Consider the following 27,899-nt stretch of genomic DNA (forward strand, 5'->3'; position numbering starts at 1 on the left):
TAAATATGGTGGTGTAAAAGAAACTGCATCAACAGTGGTAAACTTCTGAAATTAATTTTTTATTCCTCCACTGACAGTCACCAGAGGCATTGTTTTTTTCTGTTGTTAGTCTGTCCGTGCTAATTTTCTCTGTTTTCTCTGCACCCGCTTATCCAGTTGACACAAAATTTTCACCATAGTTGTGACTACCCTGTGGAATGTTTTCATGATAATTATGTCAAAGGTCACGTGGTGTGGTCACCATGTTGGAAAAAAAAGAAAAACTTTGGACCTTTGCATCTCCAAAACCGCTCCATGGAAAAAATTGAAACTTGGCACACGTCAAGTCCTCCCCCATGGGCAATGTGTGATTTGTTTGAGGGTCATCTCCGGATAAATTGTATTGGGTGAAAAAAAAATGATGTCATTGGTCATGTGCATCAACAACGGTAAACTTCTGGAATTTTTTTTTTAATACACCCTTTAAAATAATAATTTTATTTAAATTGAATTATACGCTTGAACACTGTGTGGGGTAAAAGTTGTTTGATGAACTCTCGAGTTAACTTTATTACACAGCAGATTTTATTTCCTTTTGACTCCAATATACTCACATATGGAACAGCTCGGATCGCACAGGCTTGTGTGACCTTGAGCCTCCATATTGGTCATCGTTCCGTCTTTCATGCCCTGCCCATGTTTTATCTCCTATCTGTTTATCAATTGGATGTACAGGTAGTCTTGGATTTTCATTAGTAAAGTAAACTGCTGCAATCATTTGGGGATTTTTAAGAGATGGAGGAATGAAAAAAAAAACTTGTACAAGTGGTGAGGTCCCACGTGCAGATCAGCAGTTAATGTGTTTCTGTCAGTATTTTACAAAATAATGCGATTCATGAACTATGCTGCAAAATACACTAGAGCAGTGGTTCCCAACCGTTTTTGGGATCATGTACCCCTTCACAGCAGCCTGCACAGCGATATACCCCCAGTAACATCGGCCTTCCAAAACTCAACACAGTCGTGAACTTTAATAGTTTAGCCTGATTTAATTGTAATAATTACATCCCTCATTTTAAGGTACTTAAAAACTTATTAAAAGGCAACCAAATAGATACAATAAGAATTCACAAAAGGTTGCTCAAAAATGAAAAATTGCATTAACTATTTTGCTTTAAAAAATCAAAATACAATCATGCGCAAATACAATCAAGCTCAAAGCATAATGCCTATTACGAAGAAAATATGAACAAAACTACAGGATTTATTGGTTGCTCATGTTAATCAAGATATTTCTCTTCAAATTCTCAATAGTTTCCTTATTGAAATAATGAACAAACAAACAACGGGATGGTATCACGATTCTAAAATTGCCAATTCAGTGGGAGTACTGCTCTTGTAATTTGCCTGAGAGATCCTGAATTTCTGGAACAGTCTTTGACAGCACAACACATCATATTTGACGTCCAAGAAATTCCTGAACTTGGTTTTCATTGTTGCCAGAGTCGAGAAGCCTGATTTACACAAATAGATTGTCACAAATGGGACCCAAACATAGAGACCTCTCTTTTTCAGAACTTGGTAACCCTCCATTAAACCACACCAAAATTCGGGTAACTCAACTGCCTCAAATTGGACTCGACGTTTTTGGTTGTTTCTCAGCTCAATCAGCTCATATTTTGCCATATCGTCATTGTCAATATCAAGCAGAGGGATGGTGAAAGAGTTCCTGACCCAAGGCTCTGCTGGCAATGTGTCAATATCAAAATAGTCATCAAAATTGTTCTTCAGAGACTCCAAGTGTGTTTCAATATCTGCGAGAACGACTTCTGGAATCCGTTCCTTGCCTTGCACGAGGAGTTCATCCAGGGAAGGAAAAGTTCCAAGAAATCCCCCTGTCAACTCTTCTCTGCAGCAACTCAAGTTTCACTCAGAAAGCCTTTATCTTCTCTCGTGCCTCAACGATGGTAACACCTGCTCCCTGCATGGAAATGTTGAGCTGATTGAGCAAAGCAAATACATAAGCCAGCGTGAGAATGAAGCAACAATCTGTGAAGTGTTCATGGAGGTGTGATTCAATCGGTGCCTTCTCCCTGAGAAAAATCTTCATTTTGGTCTGGAGCTCAAAGACATGACTGAGAATGAGCCCTCATGAAAGGCAGCACACCTTGGTATGAAAGAGAAGCACTGTGTATTGTGCTCCCATCTCTTCATAGCAATGTGCAAGACTACCTTTAGACGAGCGAGAGGGGTTTTCACTGCAAAGGCATGACGATGAAGGGCACAGTGAGAAGAGATGACACGAGGAGCAACCATTTTTACGAGGGCAGTGAATCTTGATGCCTTTCCCAACATCTCCGGAGCTCCATCTGTACACAGAGAGCCAACAATATTCCAAGACACGTTATTGGTTTGGAAAAATGCATCTAATTTTTTTTGTTCACATGGATTGCCATCGTTGTTTCAACCTACTGCTCGCACATGAGGAATTCTTCGTTGATGCCCTTATCATGGACAAAGCACATAAACACAATCAGCTGAGACATGTTGGAGACATCTGTTGATTTGTCCAATTGAAGAATCACTTTTGCTGTGCTCCTTGACTTCTTTCCTACACATAATGTTAATCATCTCAAGTGCACATGGCTTAACCAACATTTCAGCAATCGTGTGTGCTTTTTTAATGTTTTGCGATTTGGTTAGGAGAGGAGATTGAGACCATACTCTGTGCAGAGCATTGGTGCTGCTTCAGCAGTCTCCTTGGCTATTGGGCACAATCTTGGACGGTTCGCCACTCCAACACAGTATACCAGCAAGCTGGCACTCATTTTGCCAACCTCGGAAAGATGACAGGCCAAGTTAACCCCACCTGGTATTAATTCAACAGTTGAGTGGGATTTGAACTCAGGACCCAAGGATCCAAAGCCCACCACCCTAACCATTAAGCCAACACCAGGCATATTGATATAGGTGCCTTCGGCGTTATGATGTCATAAATGCACATGTAGCTACATCTGATCAGCTTGAAAAATTTTGAGGGTCATCTCGGGATAAAATGGTCCACAGAGAAAAAAAATTGACGTCATCAGTCACGTGATTTGGCAGTCTTTTTTTTTTTTCCTTCAAAAATCTTCTTCTCAGAAGTGGCTCAACAAATCAAGGCGAAACTTTATATGTATGACCGCCTATCCACGAGGAACAAAATGGTCACACATATGACATCATAGGTCACATGGTTTGTCAGCCATATTGGATTTACCCTAAAACCAATAAAGAATCTTCTCGAATGGCTGGATAGATCGAGGGTAAACTTCATACAAATATTCCCCAAGCCTAAGGTGTACAAGTTTGTTGAGGAATAATTGATAGGTCACATGGTTTGGCAGCCATATTGGCTTGAATAAAATATTAAATAATGTTTTCTCTGGAACCGCTTAATCAATCGACGTGAAACTTCACAACTATGATCTAGTGTTGATGGGGAATACATGTTTTAAATTTCAACTTGATCGGACGCATGATCTGGCATCCAGGATTATTTATTTTTTGATCTGTGTCCTATTTCTTTTTTTTGATATACATATATATTTTTGAAGAAGACTCACTTGGCTGTGCCTGAATGGGTTTGAGGGTAGAGGAGTAGCAGCTGAAATGTGAATCCTTTCCAGGTTCCTCCTGGTGACTTCATCTTTGCTTTTTGCTTGTTCAGGTTCTTTCTGATGACTCCAATGCATCACTGTACCTATTTTGTCTTCCATGTGATTTGAATTAATTAATTTTAATCCCATTCTAAATTCAATTGATTAGCAATAAAAAAAGGGTAATTGGTCAAGGTCAGGTGTCCAATCAAAGCGGGATGTCTTGGTACCCGGTCATCACTGCCAGCAGTTTTAAGTGGCAGTTGTGTCTTTTATTAATTACGGAACACATCAATGTACAAACGCCACACAAAACAAATTCTGGCGAGGGTCTGCAATCTCTGATACTACCAGATACTCCTGTCTTTTGTCTTCCAGTCTTTTGTCAAAATCATTTTTCCTAAAGTGTGATAGTTTTATCTTATTGTGCTCAAAATGTGAAGCAATTACCAGTATAACAAATTGTCATAATAACAACATAATTTATCACATTTATTCATCAGGTGAAATCACAAATGGTGAAGTAATGAGCCAAGAAGAAAGACCTGTAGGAGCAGACGTGGATACAAAGGAACAAGATAAGGGAGATGGTGAGATCGTTGGTGAGGAAGATGGAAGTGAAAGGGCTGCAAGTGATGAGGAGACCGATGATGTGCAGTCCATGGATGTGAGGTAAGAGGCTAAAACTCCATAGTTACTTCCCTTTATGTGCCATACGGCCTTCGCATTGGCAATCTGCATTTCTACCAATGCTCGCATTGAATATGTTGCCTCCAAACATTACTCAACCTCAGAAGAAACAGCTGGAATACCAGGAAAACCGTTTTGAGCATCATATGCATATCATGTTGCCCATCATCAGTCTGTGCTCATTCCAGAGTGCAGAAAATTTATTCTTCCTGATCTCATGTGATAGTCAGATAACAGAGGAAGTGTTTGTGGCAATAATGGGGAAGCAAGCGGTGATCAAAACGTTTCAGCTGGTACTCCAGCTCTTTCTGACGAGGGTTGGAGTGGATGAAGACAAAATATTTTGATTTCTGACTGCCAACCTCCCTTTAATGCAGTTGAATGCATCGAGGGCCCCTTATACCATATTGTTATGTTGCTGAGTTTGATCAGCAGGGGACCTATCTTTCAGATTCTTAGTAGGGTTTTATTATCAATCTCTCAAATACTCAATAATTTTTCTCTTCTACAGCCCAATCTCCAAAGATGAAGGGTTATCATCTTCCAGCTTTTCCCCACTTCGGGAGAATGCCTACACACAACCTATGGCTCCTGGACTGAACTCGATCAATTCTTCCAGTAACTGTTTCCAAGCCTCTGGTCTGGGTCCAGGTTCTCCAACAGGGACTGTTGTCATTGAAAAGCTGGTACACCTGACTGAGAGTCTGGTACCTGTGCTGCCACTACCAATGAGTTGCCTTCATCCTCCGACAGTTGTGGCTGGTGATAAAACTGTGGTTGTCAGTGAAAATGGTGGTGGTAAATCAAATTCTGTGGTTATTGCTTGTACTGCAAACACCATGGGTCTTGAGGATGTAAGTAACAGTAATGTGGTTGGGGTTCGGAGTGGTGTACAAGACTTGCACTTGTAGCTGAAAATGCTCTAGTTCCTTCCACATGGCTTTGATTCAGGTCTCTGTCCTGTCTCCTATCCTCCAACCCCCCTAACAACCTCGAAATCCACTTCTCCTGCTTTCCTAAAACACCAAGGCTTGACTGTCGTATTGTGCCGAGTTCTTCATGTGGACCTCAGGCTCAACTGTTTAGGAGTATTATGCTTGGTGCAGCTATGCTCCTGGTACTCTAACGAAACAAACAAACCATTTCACAGAAAGTAAGATCTCCAGCATGCTTCAAAAAATGGGATAGTACTGGTAATCGTTTATGCATAATGGCAGCAAAAAGGCAAAAAATTTTCGCAAGCGCCATTCTTCACCTTCTGCTGAAGTTGTACACAAGTTAGCTGAAATGACCGAGTGAAGCAGAAAGCGTGGTTCGTCCAGTGCATCAAACAAACGCAACACTATGCTTATAACCTGTCGCAAAAATGCGCAAACATGTTTCCTTAATTTATTCGATATTTGCACGAAAGCCTTCACGGAAACACATGCTGCCGTCTCCAAGGAGGTTACTACTGAACTTGCTTTTACAAACTCGCACCACGCTTTGCCTTCCAAGCTCCTCTACTGGAGGAGCCACTCACCCTGCGGTACCTCTAACACGTTTACAGAAACGATGAAAATGTAACAGTGTCGAGCACCAAATGGGAGTTAATAGCTGCTGATATAAATATGATGCGATTTTGTTGTACAATGTACATTTTGTGTTTTTGTTCAAAATGTGAACGTTTGTGCGTGTGGTGTGCGTTTTGGCCAGTTAAACCCCACCTTATCTCTCCCATACAACCTTTTCTCGCTCTCCTAATGTTCAAAGCGAGCATCGGGATAATTGTTGAGCGAATAAAAGCAATGCACCCTGCAAAGCCGATTGCACTTTGGTTGTCCTTTCCTTCGCGGGATCGACTGGTCAGTATGCAGACGACGTTTTAAACGATGCAGTCAGTGACAGATGCATTAAAAACCGAAAAGCTCAAAATTTATTTTCATGGTAATCCGCCAAATAATTGCAATTCAAAAGGAATCAAAATGCCTTCAAGCAGCAAAAGGAAATAGAAATATAATCTGAGATTTATATACATACACATAGTCAGTGTTAAAACGAAAGAACACTTCTCAAACCTGACCTCGAAAAAACGCTCAGCTGTCACTCCTCCGTAAAGCACAGTTACAGTAGAATATGAGGGATTACCCCTGTCCAACATGGAGGGCACAAAGAGAATGTCCATGGTTATGAAAACATGTGAAAGATTACAAAAAATATATGAAAGAGGAGATGCAGACATCACGAATATGGACATGTTTGATGGGTGTGTGAAAGCTGCTTGCGGCTTGCGCAAGGTTAAAGGGAAACCCAAATGCACTTTTTTTTTCTGAAAGAATCATTTTTTGAGAATCATAAATCACGGTCTAATTTGAAGGGGGAAAAAAAAAAGTTTGAATTTTTTTTGCCAATAACAAAGTGTCTTTAAAAAAAAAAGCCTGAGCATGTCGATTTTCGATTTCGCCAGTGATGTCACATACGGAAGCCATATTGATCCGGATGGCGGCTTACATCGAGAAACGGTGCATGTCGAGCTCGGATTCAGACACTGATTCCACCGTCATTAACAACTCTGATGGTTCTCGGAATGTTGAAACTAACTGGGATTTTGAAGGAACGGTTGGAGACAAAATTAATAATGAAAACTCTTGGGAGGATTATGGAGCCCTATCGTTTCGAGCTTTGTGCGAGCGATTCAGAGGAATAATGCAGAAGTGTTCATGAAGAAGAAAAAGCTGGTCGTATGTTCTACAGATTGGTAGGTTTTGGTTTTCCTTTCAATTGATGGTTTACAAGGGAGGGATTTTGTATTAGTTAATAAAGCGGGTTATATATTACTCGAGCAGAAATACCTGTCATGCCTGGTGTTGGCTGAATGGTTAGGGTGGCAGGCTTGAGATCCTCGGGTCCTGAGTTCAATTTCTGCTATCCCGTTGAATTATTACCATGTGAGGTTGACTCAGCCTGTCATCATTCTGAGGTCAGAAAAATGAGTACCAGTTTGTTGAGGATGATTGAGCCATTCAAGTATCCTGCATCGGAGTGGTGACCTGTCCAGGATTGTGCCCAATAGCCAAGGAGACTGCTTAGGCAGCACCAACACTGCACAGAGTATGGTTCCAATGGATGGATACCCATTGTCTTGCAGCATGGACACCGTCCAGGCACACTCGGACACCGTGGACAAAATGGGTGATTAATGTTTTGTCCCACCATCACAGACAGACCAGGTACCTTGTATGTTATGCGATCATGCAGTTTTATACTTTCTCCGGATGCCATTTGTGTCCATGCCGTGTCCTACTGTCATGTCTGTGAGGTGTTGATGTCCTGGTCCAGTGGAAGGGGGAGTGGTGCTTGGGGGGAGGGGATTTTGTGGGTGGAGGGGTGGGATGGCGATGGGTATTGTGGGGGTGATGGTTGATGGGGGATTGTGGGGGGGATTTAGTTTTAGCGTCCTTGGTGAAATCCTCTCAGAGGAGTAGATGATGCATGCATACTTTCTCTCCACTATCGATAGATGGTGGTTCATTTGGTTTTCAGAATTGTTGATAATAGATAATTATTTTCAGGTGCTCTTGTGGTAACTGCCTGGCAATGGCAACAGGTATTTGATTCACCACTCAAATCACCTGTGTACATGTGCTGGTAGATCGGTAGAGATGATGTTAGTTTTAGCGACGGCTGTTCTTCCGCTTTATCATCATAAGTATGGCATCCTCTCTCAATCGTGACCAATAACAACAAGATCTCGCCATCTCTGTTGTTTCATAACAGTTCTCTGTAAATTCCGAGCACAAAAGCGAACATTTTGTAGGCTCGATAAACATGTGGGTATTTTGGACAAACCTCATCCAATTTCTGGCAAACTTCGGGTCTTTTGACCATTGATTTAGCATTGAAACCGTCTCGGTTTATTTTACTATATAAGCATCAAGGATGCATTAACTCGGCATATTTGTGGAAAATCGAAAATTATTCGCCGTTTGAGTTAAACCATACCGCGATATAACCTGGAGGCAGTACAGATATGACGGTCTACTTCCTGATGCGACGTCGCAGCTGATCTGAAGAATAAGATTTCGACTTTTAATCGCAAATTTACATCTTTATAATTCGGAAATCGAAAAAAGACATCATATCTATTCTGTAGGGTATCAAGGGATATACATTAACATTGAGATGGTCTGAGCATTAGCATCTGGGTTCCCCTTTAAGGTGGCTTCATCAGTAGCATTGAAGCCATGACACATACCTGGCTCTGGTTTGATCTCAGGGGCATGCAAAGACAGACAGACATAGAAAGAAGTACAGAAATCCAAAGATATTAAAACATGGAGTATTGTTGGTGTTGATAATGTGTGTGAATCATTTCAAGGTTGCCGTTCATGCCAGGCAACTTGTGAAGCATTTCTTTGCTGCATCCCTGCAAAGCAAATAGGAAAGTGTTAAATGGAGATGGAAGAGGTGAGAAAGGCAAGAATGAAGAAAGATTGAAGGCAAAATCCCCAGTCTTCCCCTCCCTCCACCCTCCCCATACAAACTGTCCTGTTCCATCCCCCAGCGAGCTCAAGACAAGCAAAGGTTAACATGTTCGATTGAATAACTCACCGTGCATAAGGAATGTAGGAAAGGCTGTACCTGAACACACAAAAAAAGAACATAATGAGACCTCACTTCGCTGAAAATTCAAGCCAATCATATAATGTGATGGATAACCAATGTTTAAGAACCAACGAATATTTTTCCTATACGTTAAATTATGAGTAGGCCTGCTTGGAGTTCTAATATATGCGTATCGTTAATGATACTGGAGTCCCAGGTTCAAATCCTCTGTCCTATGTTGATTTGTCTGTTGTCCATTCTTATTCCTGTCTTGCATGTGATGTATATGCCTGGTGTTGGCTTAATGGTTCGGATGGTGGGCTTGGGATCCTAGGATCCTGAGTTAAAATCCCGTTCTGCTGTTGAATTAATACCAGGTGGGATTGACTCTGCCTGTCATCCTTCCGAGGTCGGCAAAATGAGTGTCAGCTTGCTGGTATCCTGTGTCGGAGTGGTGACCCGTCCAGGATTGTGTGCAATAGCCCAGGAGAATGCTTAGGCAGCAACAACGCTCTGCAGAGAGTATGGTCCCAATGGATGGATGGATGTGATGTATGTATCGTCAATACACACACGGTGGCCCAAATGTTAGTTTACAAAGATAAAAAGTGCAAATGATTATTTCCATCCACTTCCTTAACGTTTCAAGAAGACATTGTAATTTTTCGTTCTTTCTTTAACAGCCAAAATTATGCCCGCCTCCTCGTGGGGTCGTCCGGGGAAAGCTTTTGGCCCAAACCAGCTGGCGAACCGGCTGGCCCGGCCTGATGTTTATGTATGTTAAAGCAGGAACTTATAATTTGTTCGGTGATAGCTCGCTGACTCTTTCTTCGGAATCTTTGACATCCACAAACTAACGCTAGTAGATGCGACACCCAGCTAACATCCATCACAGGGATGGCACACTTGCTGATGCATCGCCATGCCTGTAAAACACCAGGATGACGGTGTATGGTTGGGTTGAGATTCGAACCCAGCCTATACAGCACAGATGTGAGCATGGGTACCTGCAAACGATCCTGCCAGCCGAATACCTTGTAGCTTAAAGGACAGGGACAGGGAAAACCAATCATTTCATCCATGACATTTCATCCATGACCCACTTAAAGGACAGGACAAGCCAATCTCAAACGGTGTATGAGCCACCAAGCCCATACAATGGAACATGACGTAAGAAGAGAAGAAGATTCTACATATATGAGAATATACTCAGGAGGGTAGAGAGGAGAGTTTATTTAGGAGAATAAAAGAGGAAGAGGTATTGGGGGTGGGTGGGAGGTTAAGGGGTCTGATTAAAGGAAACATTTGAATGGGTTTAGTGTTGAAAAAACAAAACAAAATCGTCAACGTTTTGCAAAAATATATTTTTCATCTTATCAGACTCACCAAGACATTGCGAGAAACTGCATAATGCAGAATAGAAGTGCGAGCCCCTTGTTGTGCCACTGTCGGTACAAACAAAATAAAATGAAGATAAAAAAACAGTTATTTCATTAATTGAACCCAAGTTTGGTGATGCGAGCTTGGAAGTAATGGATACTCCATTGAATGGAACTTACCCAGAATGCCGAAAATAAGGTAAGCAGCAAGCAAATCTGCGGTTTGAGAGCACACAAGCAATAGGGAATGTTAGGAAAGGACATGGCAAGAATGGAATGGAGGAGGACGAGAGTAAGAATCAAAATCTTACAAGCATGGCTATTGTGGCAAAGACGCGTGTCGAATCAAACATCCGCTTGAGCTGCTTAATAGGGCCCATGAGAAAACACGTGCTGTGGACGTAAAGAGACAAAGAAGCAGGTGGTTAAAGTTCACACAAGGTGATCAAGATTTTCTTTTAAACTGGCTTCATTCTCCACAATGAGCAAAATTAACTAGCAACAATAACTAGAAATAAAATAATAAAACGAGGAATAAAATAACGTGTTGAATGTCTAAGTCATGGTTGTACACAAACTTTGGAAACTTTGGAATTTCAAGTAAGAGCGAAGTCGATGGCACGCAATTGCAAATCTCCACACTTCCTCCGAAAGCAGAATTGAAAGTTGGCATAAAGTTCCGCTGGGAATGAATGACCCATTATCAAATTTTGAGTTAAAATTTTTTTTTTCCTGGTTTGACCCACGTGACAATCAGTTCCCACCCTTTGGGGTGTGAACCGGGGGGTCAAATCCAAAACAAATCGTTCCGTATTTAATGCGTTTCCCAATGTTGATTGCGTACACAAAGTTTCATTAAAAAAATATTTTAAAGTGTGTCCGTAATTGCATTTTTCGGGATTTTACCTTTTAACCTCACCCAAGTGGTGGGTGGTGCCAAAATGACACTGCTCTTGCACCTGCCATGTGGTGATAACGACCAAGTTTGGTGAATTTCTGCCAATCCGTTTAGGAGGACAAAGCGTGACGGGTGAACAGACGGAGCCAATTACAATATGCCCCTGTGTTTGATGTCTCAACTGACGAAGTCGCCGGAGGCATTATGTTTTCGGGTTGTCTGTCCGTGCTAATTTTCTCTCTTTTCTCTGCAACCACTTATCCGATTCAAAGGAAGTTTTCACCATAGGTGCAACTACTCATGTAGAATGTTTTTTTATGATAATTATGACATCATAGGCCTCGTGGTGTGGCAGCCATATTAGAAAAAAGGAAAAACTTTGGACATCTGCATCTCCGAAACCGCTCCACGGAAAAAATTGAAACTTGGCACATGGAAGTACTCCCCATGGGAAACGAGCAATTTTTTTGATGATGCCATAGGTGGCTTTGTTATGACGTCATAATTTAATGTGGAGAACGCTTTATCCAATCAGAATGAAAATTTTTGAGTCATCTCGGGATTAATTGTATTGGGGAGGGGGAGGGGTGATGACGTCATTGGTCTTTTGATGTCATTGATGACGTCAACAATATGGTTTGGCAGCCATATTGTTTTAATATAAAAAACCTTCAAATATCAGGTCAGGTATGGGAGCATGTGCCAGAACAGCGCGTCGCTGCGTCCACTTTCCGCCGGTACTCCAGGGGCCTCCGTCTGGCCATCCCCCAGGCAGATGCCAGGCCCATCCCCATCTCCTTGAGATGATTGTCAACCTGCTGCAACCATGAGGCACGTGGTCGGCCCACTGGCCTCCTCCACTCATGAGACTCCCTCGCTGAGAGAATCTGGTGAGCAGGATCAGCGTCAGGAAAACGAGCCACATGTCCATACAGCCGCAGCTGACGCTCACGGACTATGCAGGTAACAAATCTCATCCGAGTCTCTCTCAGCAACCGCTCATTGGACACAAAATCCGACCAGCGATAGCCAAGGATTCTCCGAAGAGACCTGGTACCAAAGGAATTAAGTCTCCGTCTCAGATCCTTGGTCAGAGTCCAAGTCTCGCACCCATAGAGCAAGACTGGAAGTACCAAGGACCTGAAGACTCGGACTTTCGTCCTCCCGCACAGGTACCGGCAGCGCCACACCCCATGATCCAGTGAATCCATGACTCCCCAGGCCCGACCCAGACGTCTATTGACCTCCGGCTCACAACCTGCGGAGACATGAATATCACTGCCAAGGTAAGTGAATCTCTCCACGACCTCAACATCCTCACCACAAACAGACACAGAAAGGACAGCACCATCCAAGATGTCACCGAAAGCCTGGATCTTAGTTTTGACCCAAGAAATCCGTAATCCCAACGGCTCCGACTCCTCATTCAGCACCTCGAGGGCCCCCAAGAGGATGTCTAAAGTCTCCGCAAAGATGACTGCATCATCTGCAAAATCAAGGTCCGAGGTCTTGACATTGCCAAACGATGCACCGCAACTTGATCTCTCCGACATCCTCCCAAAAATCCAGTCCATACAAGTGCTGAAAAGTGTGGGGGCAAGTACACATCCCTGATGAACTCCAGTAACAACTGGAAATAAGTCAGAGATGGTACCACCACACTTCACAGCACTCTCAGTACCAGAGTAGAGTTCAGACATCAGATCGATCAGTTTCGATGGCACCCCACGAAGACCAAGAATCCTCCAGAGGACATCCCGATTCACTGAATGGAACGCTTTACAGAGATCAACATAGGCTGCAAGCAGCCCCTGCCGAAACTCTCGTCTGCGTTCGGTGAGGACACGAAGGGCAAGGATACGGTCAATCGTTGACCTCTTTGGTGTAAAGCCTGACTGCTCTGGACGCTGGTGCTCAAGCAGATGGTGGCGAACCCTATCAAGAATTATCCGAGCAAAGGCCTTGCCCGGCACTGAGAGCAGCGTCACCCCTCGGTAGTTGTTGCAGTCTTGGCGATCACCCTTCCCTTTCCAGAGAGGGACAACCCCTCTTCCAGTCAGTTGGGATGATGCCTGTGTTCCAGGCAGAGCACAAAACTGCATGCAACGACACGAGTGCAGCATTTCCACCAGCCTTGAGAAGTTCAGCATGGATGCCACAGATCCCTGGAGCTTTGCCCCGTTTCAACTGGTTCACCGCAGCCCGTGTTTCCACAAGCGAAGGTGGACCACAGTTGATTCTAGGGTCAGCAACAAGGATTGTAACACCCTTGACGTCCAACTCGACAGCTGGGGGATCAGCCTGGTACAACCGCTCAAAGTAACCGGCCCAGCGGGCCTTCACTTCAGACTCCTCTGTCAAGAGCCTACCACTCTCTGCTCGAACTGCAGTGCTCCGAGGGATGAGCTTGGATGAACGTAATGCGTGAATTCCCCTGTAAGCGGGACGAGAATCACCTGTCCACAGGTGATGCTCTACCCCCTCACAGATTCCTCGCACATAGGCCTCCTTGTCCACCCTCAGTGCACGTACAGTTTTACGCCTCAGCTCCCTAAACAGCTCAGCTCTGCCATTCAGCCTGGCCCTGCGACTCTGGTCAATGGTATCCAGTGTCCCTTGAGAGACAAAATTCTTCTTTGCCCTGCGGTGAACTCCAAGGCATCCACCGGCAACATCAAGGACGGTGGTCTTGAAGGTGCTCCACAACTCTTCAGGACCCCCCAAAGCACCCAGACCCCCAAGTGTCCACTCAGCCTGTTCGCAAACTCCTCAGCTACTCTCTCATCCCTGAGCTTGGCAACATCCAGCCTAGGCTGGGATGGTACCATTCTCCAGGATTTAAGGTGCAGCTTTAGAGTTGCTACAACAAGCCTGTGGTCAGTATTGAGGAACTGAGCACTCCGGTAGACCCTGCAGTTCTGGATCATCCTCCAACGACCGTCAATGAGGACATGGTCAATCTCCTTTGTCACACCGCCAGCGTTGGAATACCAAGTCCAGCGATGAGCTTGTGGGCGCTGAAACCATGAACCAGCCACCCTAAGTCCATGACTTCTTGCAAAGTCAAGGAACTTAGTGCTATTCTGGTTCATAGTTCCTGACCCATGGGGACCAACACACACCTCATAACCATCCCTATCAGTTCCAGTCGATGCATTGAAATCCCCCAAGACTAGAAGTGTATCTCGTCTGGGGCACTGATCAACCACAGACTCGAGTGTGGCGTAGAATGCATCCTTCACGGTGAGATCACTCGCCTTAGTCGGAGCATAAATAGAGACCAGGGAAATGACACCTAAGGAGTGACGAATCCTTAATCTCATAATACGCTCGTTGACCGGTGTTACCTCAATTATCATTGGGCTCAGCTTATCGGACACAGCTACAGCAACTCCTTGGGTATGGTAACCATCAGAGCGACCAGACCAATAGTAGGTGTAACCACCCACCATTATCTCGCCGCAATCCGGTCTCCGAACCTCAGAGAGAGCTGCAATCCCGATGTCCAAACGCTTGAGCTCAGATGATAACAGAGACAGGTGATCATCCTCTCTTAGGGATAGGACATTCCAGGCACCCACCCGAAGGGACCGCCTCAGGTTAACCCAAGGAGACCGCCGTCTGGTGGACGACACCTCAGCACCACTCCGACACACTCTCCCGCAATCTGACCCAGGGATGTTACCCCGTGGTTTCCCTCCTATCATCAAAGATTAGGGGTCCCGAAGGCTTTGCCCCAATCCTGTCATCCGGTGAGCTGCCCTGCGAAGGGAAGCTGCACAGGAGGTACTCCCACGGAGTGGGTTTTCAGATTTCTTTGCGTTTTTGCGTTTTACGGAATGAAGCGTTTTACGGTGGCCGGAGTGCAAATCCTGCCACCAACCTCCTAATAAGAAGTAACCCAACTGCAGGAGGACGTCCGCAGACACAGTTGGGCACTAGATATGGATGGCCGTTGGCTCACAAGGAGCTCCTCCGCCCTTTGACAGGTTTTGTTTTTAATCCTGCTGGTTGTCCATATCCAAACACATTCTTCTCCAAAACAGCCGAACAGATCAAGGTGAAACTTTGCAGGTATGATCGCCTATCCATGAGGAACAAAATGTTCTCTACAGATGTCATAGGTCACATGGTTTAGCAGCTATATATATATCTATATATATATATATATATATATATATATTTTTTTTTTTTTTTTTTTTTTTTTTTTTTTTTAAAGAATAAACCTTTAAAAATAATCTTATCCAGAACGGCTTGACAGATCAAAGGGAAACTTCAGCCACATGTTCCTCAAGCCTTGGGGATCCCAGGGTGTTCACAAATAATTCATCCTTGGTATTCCTAAGGAATGACCAAGGAAAGCTCCTTGGTCTTCCTGTTTGCCTTTTTTTAAAAAGCATGGGAATAATTAAGGAGATAACTGAAGCTCTTGGTAAGAAAGCAGATTTTGTTCTTTGTGCAAAGTCATCCACATACTACTTGTGTACTAAAATGTAACCCTACAATACTCAATATGACTCACATACCCATGCACAAGTATGCTTACCTTGCCAGAGCACAAAGGTTACCACAGGTGTAGAAGAGGGCAAACAAAATGAGGCCATTTCTAAACCAAAGGAAAACTGTACCCTGTAATGCAGGATTGTTAGTGAAACACTTCAAATTACATCAAGCACCATGTGATCCAGAACTAAATTAACACCTGAATTGCAAGCATTCAGTCTGACCAGTTTAATACTTGTCCATATACAATACATGCATTGTGAATCACACAGAGTAGAAGATAATGACAAAAACTGAGCTGAGGAGGTGGGCTTCTGAGTGAGCTAAGTTTTAATCTTGAAAGACTTTATGAGATCTCAGTTCAGGTTGAATTTTTTTTTTTTAAAACATTCAACTCAACAATCCTTCAATATGGCCTGCATCATATTACATCTGCTACTGGCTCAGCTCCAGCCAACTTCACGAAATGCACCACATAGAAAGACAAAAGCAACACACAGGATGCAGACTTAACACGAGCAAGACTTAGGACTGGCAGGATGGCCTATAGGTAACTACACTCGCTTCTGAACCATCTACACTGGGTTTGAATCTCGGCCAAGCTACAAACTGGCATCCTGGTGTCTCGCAGACAGGGTGAGGTATCAATGTGTGTGCCGTCCCTCGGAGGGACATTAAACTGATTTGATGATTGGAATCTCCCATGATAAATTGATGATGGGAACTTCCCGTGATGGAGCTGAGTCTATGTGCCTATCACTTTCCCACTGCAGATAGGTCGGTGGTCTCTCTGTCTTCTACTGTTTCCTTTCTGGTTTTGCACCCCTCTTCTCTTTCCGTGCTTTGTTCCCCCAAGGTTTCTGCAGGTTGTATGTGATCCACCTTCAAGCCGCTTCTAGTGAAACGAGCTAAATCCGGGATCACTGCTCACCTCCACTCATTATTTGTTCCTCTTCTTTCCATCTGTGGAACCAACTTCCACATTCTCTACAATCTCCATCCAAGTCTTCAGGACAGCTGTTCAATACCACCTCAGATCATTCCCTTTCCAAAATCATGATCTTTTCTAACCTCGTTAACCCTCTCCCCAACCCCCCCCCCTTGCCCGCCCTGCCCCCACTCAGAAGCCCACCTCCTTCCAAATTACTAGTCCTTCTGTATCCATCCTGTCCACCCCATGAGTCCTCCTCCTACCCCTCATTCCTTCCCACATACCTCATTTTCCCAAGTCTCCCATTACTTTGTCCTTCAACTCTGTTATTTGTGTTTGCCCCTCTCTTTCCTGTTCCTCTTGTTATGTTGCATCCTGATCTGTTGTGTTCTAGTTCTTCCACGAGACTTGACTGTATACAAAACAAAATGGGCATCCTGTTTGCCTGCATTAGTTGGATGTTTTAAAATCCCACGGTGTTCTTTGCAAAGAGTAGGCAAGCTATCACCGGGACCTTGAACAAATTACAAAATCCTATCCTGACAGCTATGGAGAGTATTGCATTAGCAGCACAGTTGTGCCCTCAGCCAATGATATTACTTATAGCTATGTGCTGCATGAAGAAGAAGAAAAGAAGGACTTACCAGGATGGAGCACAAAATGCCGAAAGCAAAGCAAGCAGCAAAACCTTTAACTCGAGTGCTCCAACTCAGCGTGCTTGCATCAGAAATCTAAAAGATAAAGGAAGGAACATACAAGTAAATCGTCTTTTAAAAATTACATCACGACCACTCCGTGCCACATCCTATCTTTACAGAGTGTCGAAAAATCTGGTTCTGGTTTGTACCTATTGCTGACTAACTGAACTGTCTGCCAATAAGAACAGCATTTTTAGGACTGTAAACTAGAAAATGCAAGCTTTGGTGAGTAACAATTATCATTGCAAGTTTTACTATTGGTTCAAGTACCAAGGCAGGATGGCCTACCTCAGCCTGTGTGAAAGTCCCATCTTCGACGAGAGCAAATGGGAAAAGAAAGAGCAGCTCAATTTGAGGACCAACAAGAAAAAGAGCTCATCATACCAATATCTGACAATGTGGAGGTCATCAATGAGGAAAATACCAATCACTATTACTCACCGACTTATCAAATGTGGCTTTGGTAACAAAGTATAGTTAATCTTCATCACTGCAATCTCCATTAATGGCACAGAACTGCATTGCTATTATTACTGATGTCCAATCATGCAAATTGCCCCCCATTACCAATATGCAATCAGGCTAGAATTCCACCCCCACCCCCCCCCCCCACTCACTCGTACATCCATCCCATCTCTTTCTCACATCCTATAATCATGCTAACTTCCCCTATTAGCAATATAATGCCTAATGCCCATCCCACAAGCCCCTCGCACATTCTCCCCTTTATATGTATTCATCCTAATTGGCCCCATTACCAATATCATAATAGGCAATTCTACCTAATTACCCACCAAAGACATTACAGGAATATCATATTTGTGAAATGGTTTCAATTATTGCTCAGAGTTTATTATTTTTAGATTTTCAAAGATAAATAATAAACAAATAGCCGTGAACGCAGAAATATAAATGGCAGAAAAATGGTTTATTTATTTCTCACAGGGATTTATTTTCCACACACGTGCCATCATTACCTAAACCCCCGCACAGCAGGACACCTGGGTTTTATGTGTGGTGTGTGGTGTGTGGTGTGTGCATGCGTGCATGTATGTGTGTGTGTTTCATCCTTGTATGCAGGTTTCAGAAGGTGGAACGGAACCCACCCAGGTCTTGAAGGATCCACCTCCGTTTCAGTAAGGGATCGTGATTCATGGACCAATTTGTGAAGTTTTCTTGTTCTCAAAGTTTTGTTCCGACGGCTCTTTTGAGGATCGTCACCGAGCCCCGGACAGCTTCGAACAGCAGTTCGTTTTTAGTAATATTCCGAGGGGTGCTTTTTTTTTTCCCCATCATTCACACTGCTCCAATCATCACGGGTACAATTTTGATGCTCTTCAGCTTCCAAGAACTTTTCACTTCACTTTGAGGTCCTGGTATTTGGTCATTTTCTTGATTTCTGCATTGTTTAGGCCAAAATCACTGGGTACTGAAACCTCAATTTGCAATGCCTTCTTTTCTTTTTTGTAACTTAGTACGATGTCCGGTTGCAGTGCTTTGATTTCTATGTTCACACTCGATGGGATCATCAGGTCATGCGTGAGCATTACTTCCTTGTTTTCAGTGATTGATTTTGGTTCATGTTTCCATGAGTTTTCTGGAACTTGGAGTTTGAGACTTTTGCAGATGTTCCAGTGGATTATTCTCCATACCTTGTTGTGCCTTTAGGTGTACAGCTGTTCTGAGATGAGTTTTTTTTTTTTTTTTTTACATCACGATAGGTGGTGGCTCGTGCTTTCTGTTTATACCTTGCAGAACCGACACTTGTCTGATTGACTCAATCATGTCATCTTCTTAAAGCCATTGGTGAAGTGTCCTTGGTCTTGAGCATTATAATGATTCGTTCTCCATTCCAGTTGAGCTGACCTATTAGAAATTCCGATGAGCCTTTTTTGTCGATTCCCAATCTGTCCAACTTTTCTTTTTTTATACCTTCCTGCTCTTTTATTGTTTTCCCAGTTGTCGGTGTATATCTGTTCATATTTTGTTTTATTACTTGCAAAAATCGAAGATTTTTTCAAGTATATTGGTTGGTTGCATACGTTATTCTGTTTGTCTGTTTGTTAGCTCACCTGGAACTTAGTTCCAGGGAGCTTATGGGATGACGTGTCGGCCATCCATCCACAAATACTTGCAACTTCTTCTCTGAAACTACGCATACTGTTTTGATGAAACTTTACCACAATGTTCATCACCCTGTATGTACCAAGGTTTGGTCATGGCATTAAAAAAAAATAAAAAAATCCGGCCCTTAGGGTGTCTTGGGTGGTTGCCCTCCAAAATATATACAGTCAAAGCTCGTTACTATGCCACCCGTCGGGACCGAGCAAAAGTGGCATAGTAGCGAGATTTTGTAAAAACGGCCTTATTTTCTCAAGTTACCCATCTGTAGTTAATCTTTAGACAAAATTTATTCCAGCAAGTAAAAGGCACGACTGTTGTATAAGCTAAGTGAACGGAGAACATACACACACTAACAGAGTTCACACACTAACATATGGCATGGCGAGAAATTCACGACACACAAAGCTTTCAAGAATCGTCGGCTGGCGCATCTTCTTTCGGCGGATCTCGTGCATCTCGTTGTCGAGCCGATCGCACGCTTGCATCACACCGGGCTTCCCGCTTCTCTGCTGCATGAACTTCCGGACGGTGCTACAAGCGCGCTGGGCTTCCTCGAACGGAACGATTTCCTCCTCGACAGTTACCTCGTCATCTTCGCTTTCCACCGGCTCCTCACTGCACAGAATCTCCTCCGCAATACCCGCCACTCGTGAGGCGCTCGTCGGCTTCGAGAAAGTCAGACAGCTCGATCTCCTCGTTCTCGTGCATCTTTTCCTCGGCAGGCAGAGCTTCCCAGATGTCGGGCAGCTCCGCATCCTGTGGCTCAGTTTGGATCTCCTCTTCGATGAACTTGGCCTTCGCGAAACAGTTCCTGATCGTCGACTTGCCGACCTGCTCCCAAGCACGCCGGGCGACGTGTAGAGCGTCGAGCAACGTGAACTTGAACTCCTTTCCCACGTCTATGGCCTCAAGCCGGCGGCAGAGCAGGAGCTTCTTGTAGTGGCGCTTGAGGTTCTCTACGATTCCCTGATCCATTAGTTGAGAATTGGCTGTCGTGTTAGGTGGGAAGAAGACCAGTTGGATGTTGTTCAGCTCGAGCTCGGGAGGGTGGCCAGAGAAGTTATCGAGACACCAGCACTCTGCGTCCCTGCTGGCCGAGTCGTCCGTCCCACGCACGCAACATCTCCTCGAAAAGCTCCGCCATCATCCACGCCTTCGAGTTCGCCTTGTACTTGACCGGGATCTCTTTGTTCTTGAAGGCACGGGGTTTCTTGGAATTGCCAATCACCAGAAGAGGGAACTTCTCGCTGCCGCTCATGTTTGCCCCAACCAGAAGAGTGATCCTTTGCTTGCTTTTCTTTCCTCCAGTACACCACTCTCCCCCTGAAAGCCATGGTCTTGTTCGGAAGCAGCTACCAGAAGAGTCCAGTCTCGTCCAGGTTGAAGACGTCGTCTGCGGAGAACTGCCCGAGTAAGGGCCGGAGAACCTGTTGTTGCCACTCAAGAAGGGATTGCGAATCCACCGCTCCAGCTTCGCCCTGCACTGTCTTGAACGTTCAAATTTTCAATAAATCTTTATGATGAGAATATGGAGAACACTGAGAATAAGCAAAGACAAAGGAAGTAGAAATAGTCTTTATTAGCCTGTTCGCCATGCGTCAGCACAAGATGGCCGGATTTTGTTACCGCTTCCGTGTTTCTTTATTTATTTACCATTTGAGCTTCAGTGTGTCTGTCCAGAGCATAACATTTGAGTTATCATCACATTTTCAACAAACCTTTATTATGAGAATATGGAGGACGAATTCATACTAATTCATAAAATTTACATTTATATATAAAAAAACAAAGGTTTAGTTGTTGTTTTCATCAAGTTTAGTTTGAGTACAAAGCGAACGCACACGTGCTTTGCATTTTTGGATGCTTTCCAGTCAGAATTTTAACAACCTGGCCTACAAATTGAAAACTCGCTCCATTTTGAATTGTAAAATGAAAATTCATTAATACTTTACTGGATGTAAAAAAAAAAAAAAATTAAACTCAAAATTGTTGTGATATTGGTGGGGGAGGGGCAAAGATATGTAAACGTGGGGGAGAGGCTGATACATTGTGATGTTTCATTCAAACATAAATGTTGTGTAAAAGGCTTGTAGCATGGTATTATGTACACTGTGGTCCTAAATGACGAGAAAGCTTATAAATTGAAACCAGTTTTAATAAGATAAACAATCTTAATGTTATATAATGCCCAAGTGTCTGTGCTTTCAGAAAATGTATACTTTTGCTATGGGTCCTATGGATATAGTTGCTTACAAAGCATGTTTTTATCCAAACACAGGCTATCAAAAATGTTAGGAAGTACGTAACAAATTGCATTTACCAAGCTGCTACAAAATTACTAGTAGCTATAAGCTTGATTTTATAACCATAGAATAAGTTTACCAAGATGGCCCTATGATATAAAAATCAATACCAAAGGCCAGTTTTGTGTTCAGTATACAGAACATCAAAGGTCGTTAGGAAGTACGTAACGTTTTAAAGAAATCTGCACTTTTAATCCTAAGATGTTAGTTTGGTCAGAGCTTTGACCCTGTCAGAGCAATAGAAAGAGAAGAATTAAGCTCTGTCCAAATAGATCCTGAATCCCCATGATGTTGGGTAAAGGCCCTGTCATACCTTGACAATTTAGCCAGCATATGCCTGACGTATGCAAAATTTGGCTAAAATGCTAGCACACGTCGAATACGTTATGGGTAAGTTTTGTATACGTTAAGAGCACGCTGGCATACGTCGTAGTACGCTGGCTTTTTTTTTCGTAGTACGCTGGCATATGTCTTTGTATGCGGAGGTGTTAGACAAATTTTCCATGCTTGAAATTTTTCGACGTACTCTGCGTATGACTCACACGTTCCGCATAATGCTGGCCATAAGTTGTAGGCACGTTACGCGATCGTTGACACACGTCAACACACGTTACTTGTAAGTTACTCATAAGTCGAAACACGTCGAGGTAATGTTTAGCGTACCTGAAACTTATTTCTAACCTATGAGTAACGTGTTGTAGGCACGTAATGCGATCGTTGACACACGTCGACACACGTTACTTGTACGTTACTCATAAGTCAAAACACGTCGAGGTAATGTTTAGCGTACCTGAAACTTATTTCTAACCTATGAGTAACGTGTTGTAGGCACGTTACGCGATCGTTGACACACGTCGACACATGTTACTTGTACGTTACTCATAAGTCGAAACACGTCAAGGTAATGGTTAGCGTCAGTGTTCCAGACTCCCTGGTTTTTTTGGTTGTTTTGTTTTTTCTTCGGCATGACGGTGATGTTAACATTTTGATTTCTAGTGCGGTTATAATATAATTAATACGCTGCCGCTCAATGATTTAAATTATAACCGCACTAGAAATCGAAGTGTCAACATTACCGTCATACCGAAGAAAGAAAGAAAAAACAAAAAAAAATAGGGAGTCTGGAACACTGACGCTAACCATTACCTCGCTAACCATTACCTCGACGCGTTTCGACTTATGAGTACCTTACAAGTAGTGTGTGTCGACGTGTGTCAACGATTGCGTAGCGTGCCTACAACTTATGGCCAGCGTATGCGGAACGTGTGTCATACGTCGAGAACGTCGACAAATTTTCAACATGCTGAAAATTTCTTTTTTGCAAAGAGTACGTATGACGACGTATGCCAGAAAACTACGACGTATGCCAGCGTGCTCTTAACGTATACAAAACTTACCCATAATGTATTCGACGTGTGCCAGCTTGGTTCAGGAAATTTTTCATACGTCAGCATACGCTGGCTAAAACGTCAAGGTGTGACAGCGGCTTCACACTTCGATGTCTAGTGCGGTTATGATTTGAATCGTCGAGCCGCAGCCTATTAATAGCCTACGCCACGTGATCGTCGGCGATACGCTGCCGCGCTACGCATAAGTTAGACTATCGTTGGGCATAGGTTGTGAACGCCGACAACACGCTCAGCATTCATTGGTATAAGTTATCTATATGTGATTAAAACGTTCTGTGTACCTAACTAATACGTTATGCATACGTCCAACACGTTATTATATGCCCAAAACTTTTTTTTTTTTAAAACATCAATAATTCAGGGTACGCCAGCGTTTTACATACATTTTGAGACCTTGCCATACGCTGGCTAAAACGTCAAGGAGTGACAGGGTCTTTACAAATGATATGCAAAACTTAATCATACAATGACTTTCATTTTTTGGTCCCCCGTGTCCTAAATGTGTACATAATACCTTGCTACAAGCCAAAAGAAAAAGTTGTTTATTTCAGGAAAATACCCCACCCAAGAAATGGTGCAACATTTACTGTGATGTCATGTAATATGTTGTATGTTGTGTAAAACGGCCATCAATATACATCTGGGACAATCTGACTCCACTACCCCCCCCTCCCCTAAAGCCATGTACATGTCCACCCCACCTCCCCCACCCTCCATTTACTGATATCTCATCCAAATATTTCCCTTTGTTTACCATTTACCAATCCTCTTTTCTTTCCACTATTCCCTCTCCTTCCCTTCCATTTCTACATTATGTCCCCACACCGTCTATTGTAATAAATAGATGACCAACAATGTAACATTGTTTAGTACATTCACTATAATGTGGAAAACTTCATACAACCATGAAATGGATAGTTGTTTTTTTTTTCCAACACTGTAAGCAAGTCGTTGCACAGGACAGTTCAGAGCATTTTGCTGGAAGCAGTTTGTCTGCAGATGCTTTTCCACTTTAATCACTTGGAATTATTCAAACCCAAAATCAGAACACTCAAAAGTTCATGTGCAGAGATTATATTCCAGATAGTGAATGCATCATTGCAAATGAAAGGCTTCCATTCATTAACTTTTCTTTTTAGAAAGAGACGTTTTTAATAAACACACCCGAGGCATTTAAAATACTTGAAAGACAGAAGAGGAGTGCAAGTACTGACGGTGGAAGGAAAGTTAATGTCGGAAAAGCTGAGAAGTTAACGTGGGACTTCGAAGGGCATGAGCTGAAAAGGACGCGCTGGAGGCTGGAGGATGGTTTCACAAATACGAGAGAATTGGATACAGGAATAGAAGCGAGCTGTCAACTGAGATCCATGTAAACACACAAGGAGTGCTTTGGATGATTAGTGTGTATGATCAAGGGGTGCTGAAGTGAGATGGATGATCAAAAGTGTTGATCGTGCAAAAACTGAGAACAAAAAAAATTTAAAAATCAGGACAAAAACAAAAGCACAGAAAGGCTCACAATTTACCGGACTTGGTGGTGTAACGGTAGGAGTGTCTGTTCTGGGTCTGGGAGGTTGCTGGTTCGAACCCCACACAAGGCATACCAAGACTTCAAAAATGGAATGTGCTGCTTCCTTGCTTGATACTTGGCATTTTGATGTGGCATTACCTTTTAAATGTAGCATTGGAATTTGGTCCATGAAGGTAGGTTATGGCTAATGGCAAGGTGAAGAGGCTCCAGAAACAGTCTGTTCATGTTCAGCTCGAGATGACGAGTTAGACAATCAATCATTTATCACTACTGTGATGACATGGGACTTGTCTGTTCTCTCTCTATCGAGTGCAGCCAGTGGCTGCTGGTTGCATCATTGGTTGGGACACGGCAATGCAGCTGATGTGGTGTCCCCCGAACCAGTACAGTGGTGCTCATTTTGCCGATCTCGGAAGGATAACAGGCTGAGTCAACCTCCTGGTGAATTTTAATTCAGCGGCCAATGGGGCTTGAACTCAGGATCCTAGGAACCCAAGCCACCACCCTCACTACGAAGCCAACACCAGGCTTAATTTTTCTGTTAAAGGACGTGTTCCTTATCAAATACCACCATACTAAGATCAACTGAAGATTTAAAGAAAGAGATGATTTATTGAAGAGCATGACCTGTGAAAAGACCTGAGTTCATCCTTTTATGCCAAAGCCACAGTGCGCCAGCAGGACCACAGACAATCTTGCTCCCAACCATGAAATTCATTCAAGGTTCAGCCATCACCGGCAAGGATGTGGAAATTGTACTTTCGTAGTTTAATCCATGAAGACCTTGAACATCGCAAGACCATCAATGCACAGAACTACTGACATTCAATACAGTGAGAGAAGCATTGTGCAAACAAAGTCCTGAATATGCTCTCAGTTATCGACGACTGCATGACAATACTGGCCCACACACCAGGTAAAAGCTGATCCAGGGGGAGATGGGTTGAGAAGTTCCAAATCATCCCCCATAGTGGAAATTTTTCACCTTCTCACTTTCACCTCCCTGAACCACTCAAACAACTTCTCAATTGAAATGAATTTATCAATGATGAAAATATCGATCAATGCACATCTTAACCTGGTGATGGCTTCACGGTTAAGGGGGCTAGCTTAAGATCTTTCGGATCTTGAATTCAAACCGCCTGTTTTACCGTTAAAATAACACCAGGTGGGTTGACTCAGCCTGTCATCCTTCTGAGGTCGGCAAAATTAGTCCCAGGTTACTGTTAACTGAGGCACTGCAGCAGTGGCACAGTTACACTCCCAGTAATGATGCAACCAGCAGTCACAGACTGCATTCGAATTTATTTATTTATTTTGTTAATGCATGTGTCCTGAAATGACTGCGTAACAGTTCCAGAGATATAATATGCATTATGCATAAAGGCACGAGCACATCCATGGGACAGCACAGGTGTGTGTGTGTGTGTGTGTGTGTGTGTGTGTGTGTGTGTGTGTGTGTGTGTGTGTGTGTGTGTGTGTGTGTGTGTGTGTGTGTGTGTGTGTGTGTGTGTGTGTGTGTGTGTGTGTGTGTGTGTTACAAAAAATTGATTGATTTCTATCACAAAATGAGCCTTGTTTGCGTTTCACCGAATGAATAGGTTTCCCAGAAGAATAAAATTATGTCACTTTGTGTGCGACTTCGCAAAAGTCATGATCGAGAGCAAAATATGATTATTATTACTTGAAAAATAGTAAACATCTTCTTCCCGTGAAATCCCCCACTCATCAAGCCTGGTGTTGGCTCAGTGGTTAGGGTGGTGGTTTGGGATACGAGGGTCCTGAGTTCAAACCCTGTCGGAGTGTGGAGTGTGGAGTGTGGACGAAACAGCTCAACATGAATTAATGTAATAGGCTGAATGAGTACCAGTTCCAGTGTGTGTACTGGTTGAGGGGCACTGCATCAGTGACACAGTCGCATTTCAAGAAATGATAGCGTCCCCGGCAGCTAAGCTCCTTTTCGACCACCACCACTCGAGCTGCGCCAGGAAGCGCCGGCTTGCTCGGTCGTGCTTGCCAAGCCAGCCGTTCCTTGACAGTTTCGAATGGAGTGCTTGCTTGAACGCTTTACAAGAAACTTGGTAAGTGAACACACCTGTACACACCTTCTTTAACCGCTTCCCCTCCGTGCGGAAGTTATATACACGTGGCATCGACATGGGAGTCGGTATTAATGGTGATCTTGTTTGCGATCCATCAGTTTGCCTCCAATCTCGAGGTGGTCCCAATTTGTTGCCTCAATGATGGGTCGAACGCCCCTGTCCCCCGTTTCCTTCACAAGACGGAAAGAGTTTGTGAAACGCCGAGCACAATGCGGAGTTCGAGATGGATGGCCACACCTGTGTTATGAACGTGCTCTCGCTGTCTTCCTCTTGCCCGCTTAATGCTTGGCGTAGCTTGTCCATGTCTTCGTGTTCCACACGTCCACCCTCGCGGAGACTCCTGCACCACTTACCCAGCAGGACAATGAGAAACTACGCCCACCAGGGTGCACTTATGCACGTTCGCTGTGATTTGTACCTTGAACGATCTTCTCTCATCACCTTCTTCCGCTCACTGCTTGTTTTTAAAACTTTTCAAAGCACACAATTATATATATATATATATATATATATATATATATATATATATATATATATATATATATATATATATATATATATATATATATATATATATATATATATATATATATATATATATATATATATATATATATATATATATATATATATATATATATATATATATATATATATATATATACTTAACATAACTGTTTTTCATGTGCAGATGAAGGAGTTCATAAGGCAGTGTGACGTACAACATCATCATGGGCGCCACACAGTGTACAAAGACAAATTATCACAGTCGTCTTGAGAAAAAAAAACAAACACACATATCCTCCACCCTCCCACGACCGTGACTTTATTAGCGTCTCGTGTGATGAGAACGAAACAAGGTGTGGTGGGTGCTCTCACAGGTGACCCCTTCTTTGTTGTTGTTGTTTTTACCACCTCTCCTGGAGGGTGGTCTGGCCCCCTCTGTTTCCCTAACCCTCCCAGACAGCAGGATGCTTGTGTTCTTCCAGTAAACCCCTTGTGGTTAAACCGTCAAAAATAAGGCTTTCTGTAAACTTGTTCCTCCTTTCTCCTGTCCTGTGCAGACTGGCTGTTCGATGCCACTAACGATCCTTTCTGCAAGTTTCTGTGCTGCCTCCCACATCCCATCA

At 43.3% G+C, this 27,899-nt stretch overlaps 2 protein-coding genes across 2 annotated transcripts in view; one reads left to right on the top strand and one right to left on the bottom strand.

Moving 5' to 3' along the window:
• LOC147034225 (uncharacterized) overlaps positions 1-6,113 on the top strand; it is a 65,386-nt gene extending 59,273 nt beyond the window's left edge. The window contains exons 13-14 of the mRNA XM_085878824.1: positions 4,121-4,289; positions 4,819-6,113. Of these exons, the coding sequence (XP_085734950.1) occupies positions 4,121-4,289; positions 4,819-5,218 (569 nt within the window). The 3' untranslated portion in view covers positions 5,219-6,113. The remainder of the gene's footprint in view (positions 1-4,120; positions 4,290-4,818) is intronic.
• Positions 6,114-6,204: 91 nt separating this feature from the next.
• On the bottom strand, positions 6,205-27,217 carry LOC147034226 (vesicle transport protein SFT2B-like). Its single transcript, XM_085878865.1, has 8 exons — positions 27,007-27,217; positions 17,247-17,333; positions 15,715-15,797; positions 10,582-10,663; positions 10,451-10,486; positions 10,278-10,336; positions 8,898-8,927; positions 6,205-8,712 (listed from the first exon to the last, which is right to left on the bottom strand). The coding sequence occupies exons 1-8, from the start codon at positions 27,070-27,072 to the stop codon at positions 8,673-8,675; spliced, it is 483 nt and encodes a 160-aa protein (XP_085734991.1). The 5' UTR covers positions 27,073-27,217; the 3' UTR covers positions 6,205-8,672.
• Between the last annotated feature and the right edge of the window lie 682 nt (positions 27,218-27,899).

Source organism: Eptatretus burgeri, chromosome 1 (assembly GCF_056783735.1).
Source record: "Eptatretus burgeri isolate ZD-2024b chromosome 1, Ebu_testis_v1, whole genome shotgun sequence".
Lineage (NCBI taxonomy): Eukaryota > Metazoa > Chordata > Myxini > Myxiniformes > Myxinidae > Eptatretus > Eptatretus burgeri.

Coding starts and splice junctions, on each gene's coding strand:
- LOC147034226 (XM_085878865.1), bottom strand. CDS start 27,072: ATGGACAAGCTACGCCAAGCATTAAGCGGGCAAGAGGAAGACAGCGAG. Junction 17,334..27,006: donor AGAGCACGTTCATAACACAG/GTGTGGCCATCC, acceptor TTTATCTTTTAG/ATTTCTGATGCAAGCACGCT. Junction 8,713..8,897: donor TCCTACATTCCTTATGCACG/GTGAGTTATTCA, acceptor TTTGCTTTGCAG/GGATGCAGCAAAGAAATGCT.